The sequence below is a fragment of the Etheostoma cragini genome, chromosome 17, assembly GCF_013103735.1.
Source record: "Etheostoma cragini isolate CJK2018 chromosome 17, CSU_Ecrag_1.0, whole genome shotgun sequence".
Taxonomy (NCBI): Eukaryota; Metazoa; Chordata; class Actinopteri; order Perciformes; family Percidae; genus Etheostoma; species Etheostoma cragini.
In genome coordinates this window covers 24963178-24966464 of record NC_048423.1, presented here as the reverse complement: position 1 = coordinate 24966464, position 3287 = coordinate 24963178, and the positions used below count along the sequence as shown (strand labels likewise).

At 45.1% G+C, this 3287-nt stretch overlaps 1 protein-coding gene across 1 annotated transcript in view; it reads right to left on the bottom strand.

The window, feature by feature from the left end:
- LOC117960654 (core histone macro-H2A.2) overlaps nt 1–2156 on the bottom strand; it is a 9942-nt gene extending 7786 nt beyond the window's left edge. Inside the window, exons 1-2 of the mRNA XM_034898692.1 lie at nt 1887–2156; nt 381–558 (exon numbers count right to left, since the gene is read on the bottom strand). Of these exons, the coding sequence (XP_034754583.1) occupies nt 381–552 (172 nt within the window). The 5' untranslated portion in view covers nt 553–558; nt 1887–2156. The remainder of the gene's footprint in view (nt 1–380; nt 559–1886) is intronic.
- Between the last annotated feature and the right edge of the window lie 1131 nt (nt 2157–3287).

The window sequence follows — 3287 nt, the reverse complement described above, 5'->3', positions numbered from 1 at the left end:
GCGTCCTCTGGTGGACAGACTATGCAACACCATCACTAACAGCGACGTTGTAGAGCGTCCTCTGGTGGACAGACTATGCAACGCCATCGCTCATAACAGGGTTGAAGGGTGTCTGTTTTTATTTTATTTTTTAAATATTCATTTATTACAATCATTGATTAGCCAATATAAATTATTCTGATGAATGATTTAAAAATCATTTATGGGCCATTATAAACGCCGTTAACGATAGTTTGGAAAATGCCTACTATTAGTCGATAATATTGTCCCGCCAATATACTGTGTCGGTCGGCCTCTAGTACATAACAGTGAAAATGTGTGGCTATGTTTACAGCAGTCCAGTCTGCGGTTCCAGACTTGACTTATGGTGGCCCCCCTACCTGCCAGGTACTCGATAACGGCTGCCATGTAGACCGGCGCCCCCATGCCGATGCGGTATTTGTGCGTGCCGGTGCGCAGGTACCTCATCATCCTTCCCACAGGGAAGATGACACCTGCCCTGGCTGAACGGGACAGCTTGGTGGCCTTCTTCTTTCCTCCTCTGGCTGACATGGTGCTCTGGACGGAGGACGGCCAAAGACAGTCAATACCATAATAATAACTACACATAAAGCAGCTTTTTAAACACAAAACTTAGTACATGCTGTGAAAGGCCCGTGAAAGAGTGGCAAAATACAATAGATAATAGAGATCTTTAAGGGGATGAAACCAGAGTGCTATATAACAGCGCTATTGAAAGTGCTAGAGTTTGCCAGAAATTAAGGAAATGAACTACTTTAACAATTAAACAATAATTGGAATAAGTTATGTAGGCTACATAAATGACCTACCCTTTACAACTGATTTACGAGGGTTGAATTAAATGTGTAACATATACAGACAGATAATGGGAAGACACTTGGGATATTCATAGATTTTCCATGTTTTTACTGTAGTTTCTCAACCTTTAGGCTACCACATCAAATCCTAGATAAATCATTTAGAAAAATAAATGAATAACTCAGTCAAGTAGCAGGTAACGTTGGTGCAGGCATTGTCCAACAACATCTGTAACAGGGTTATTAAATAGAGCTAGGAGGAAACGTCTCGTCCAGTCTCTCGGGGGCCATGAGGCCGGTCGTTCCAGTGGTACACGCCGTATGTTGACCGTCCATGTTGGGAGGAAAGGTTAGCGTTCACCCCCCGAGGTTTCCATGTAAACACGTCGGGGCACTGAGCGGTGTGACAGGCTGCGGCCTGCAGCACAGCCGCTCAACACACACACACACACACACACACATCATTTCCACGTAGCATTAATGCAGCTCCCCGCTGGCGTTAACGGGGGAGGGATATAATGTGTGAGAGTGGCGTTCGGCGCACGAGCCCAATGGAAAAAGACGGGAATGTGACCGGGGCCATATATAGGCTAACGTTACCGTAGCCTACCGAACCTAACGTTACAGTGAAGCAAGCAACACCCCTTCGACGTAGCTACGCAGACGTTAAGGTTGAATTTTCGGTTATTTAAATCGTATAAAAGCCTGACACGGCAACTTATCGGAGATGTGTATTATTTATCGGCACATTCAGCCGGAGGAGGTGAAACATTAAGCTAGGAGTTAACGTTAGCTAACGTTTTGCCAGCTCGACTACGTTTGACTAAACACAAATATTCAGAAGCCTTTACATTCCGCGAGGCACATTCGCGTGTTATTCTAGAATAGAGACATTAACCACAACGTTAACCTATTTCTTTTAACGTGCCCCCGCCCGCCCCCTTCTTTCTCGTGTAGCCTCTAATCTTCGGCATCCAGTGTAATCACATCAGACACGGAACGTAAAGCGTCTCCGTCGATCCGGTTATGCGCCTGGGCTCGGGAAATGAAAACCCATCCAAGTGTTACCTGTTTTCTCCTCTTATCACGCGAGTCAGCGCGAGTCAGAGATGCTCCTGCACGGAAAACTGCCGAATCCCCGCGGGAGTTCTGGTTCCGTGGATGTGCTGTCCTTGCGCGTTATCTAGCTTCCCCGACCTTAGAAAAACCCCACAGAGCAAGCAGGAACGGCGTAGTCTGGTTGGAGGCAGGCTCTGTGCTACTGATGCTGCAAAGGGGAAAAATTCAGTGAAAACGCCCCCCTAACAGGGCTTCAACAAGGACAGTGTTGGCTGAAAGGAACGCGATGGGATCTGATGTGAAGGTAGCAATGTTTTCAGAGCAAATAGATATTATAAATAACTAGATAAATGGTATATGGTAGGGTATAAATGGGACCAAAAAATGACCTCTTATAAGGCCTAGGAGCAGGCTATTAGGCCTAAACATGCCTAAACAGGCAGTTTCTTTGTGGTTTATTGAAGGCTTTATGTCAAATATAATGACATTTGCACTAACAGGTAGTGACAGGAGCTCTGAACATGCATACTGTGGGAAGGAATGCAGACAGATGATGCTGGCAGACTGTTTGATGCATCAGAGGAAAAAATCCCAAGCGAGCCAATCAAATCACTTGACTCCATCTTTGATATGTCAAACCCAATAGAGCCATGAAGCGAGATGACAGCCATACCCACTTAATGGTGAGTGGTCAAATAATTACCATTTATATAAAAGTTGCACATCAAATCAATTGAGGCGAGGGAGGAAAGGAAAAGGGCTGCAGATGGCGCCAAATCAATAAACAAATATAACAAAGTGAAAGGGGAAACCAAACTGACCTGTCTGATGTAACAGGTTGAAAAGTGGCAGCCCCCCCCCCCCCCCCCTTTATCTACAAATAGAGGGTCCCTAAAGAAAAAGTGAAGGAACTGCTAATAGAGTGGATCATTTTGTGGGTTGGAAGGCAAGAAAGACCTCCAAAAGACGTGTGCCCAGTAAGGCATGGATACAAGGATACCCAACCCAAGCCCGACGGGTCCCAATGGGTCCCTACGGGTCCCTCCGGGTCCGATGGTACGTGACGGGCTAGCTTGGGTTCAGACAGATGCTACTCAAATACTAGATTTTCCTCAGGGTCTTACAAAGTCTGCAATTTCAAAATCAGAATGTTAGGCCTCAAAAAGTCTTAAATCCTCTAAAGAATTGTGTTCAAGGTCTTAAATACTTTTGAACAGGTCTACAATTTATCATGTGGAAGAGCAAGTTAAGTAATTGTTTTTTTTACATCGTGGCATTTCATTTATTTGATTTAATCTAGTGTGTAGTTTTCTGCCGCCCCCATGAGGAATTCTGAATCATAACAAAACTATTGGATCATCCACATGATATCGCCGTTGACAGTAGCTAGTAGCCAAGGAGGACACGGCG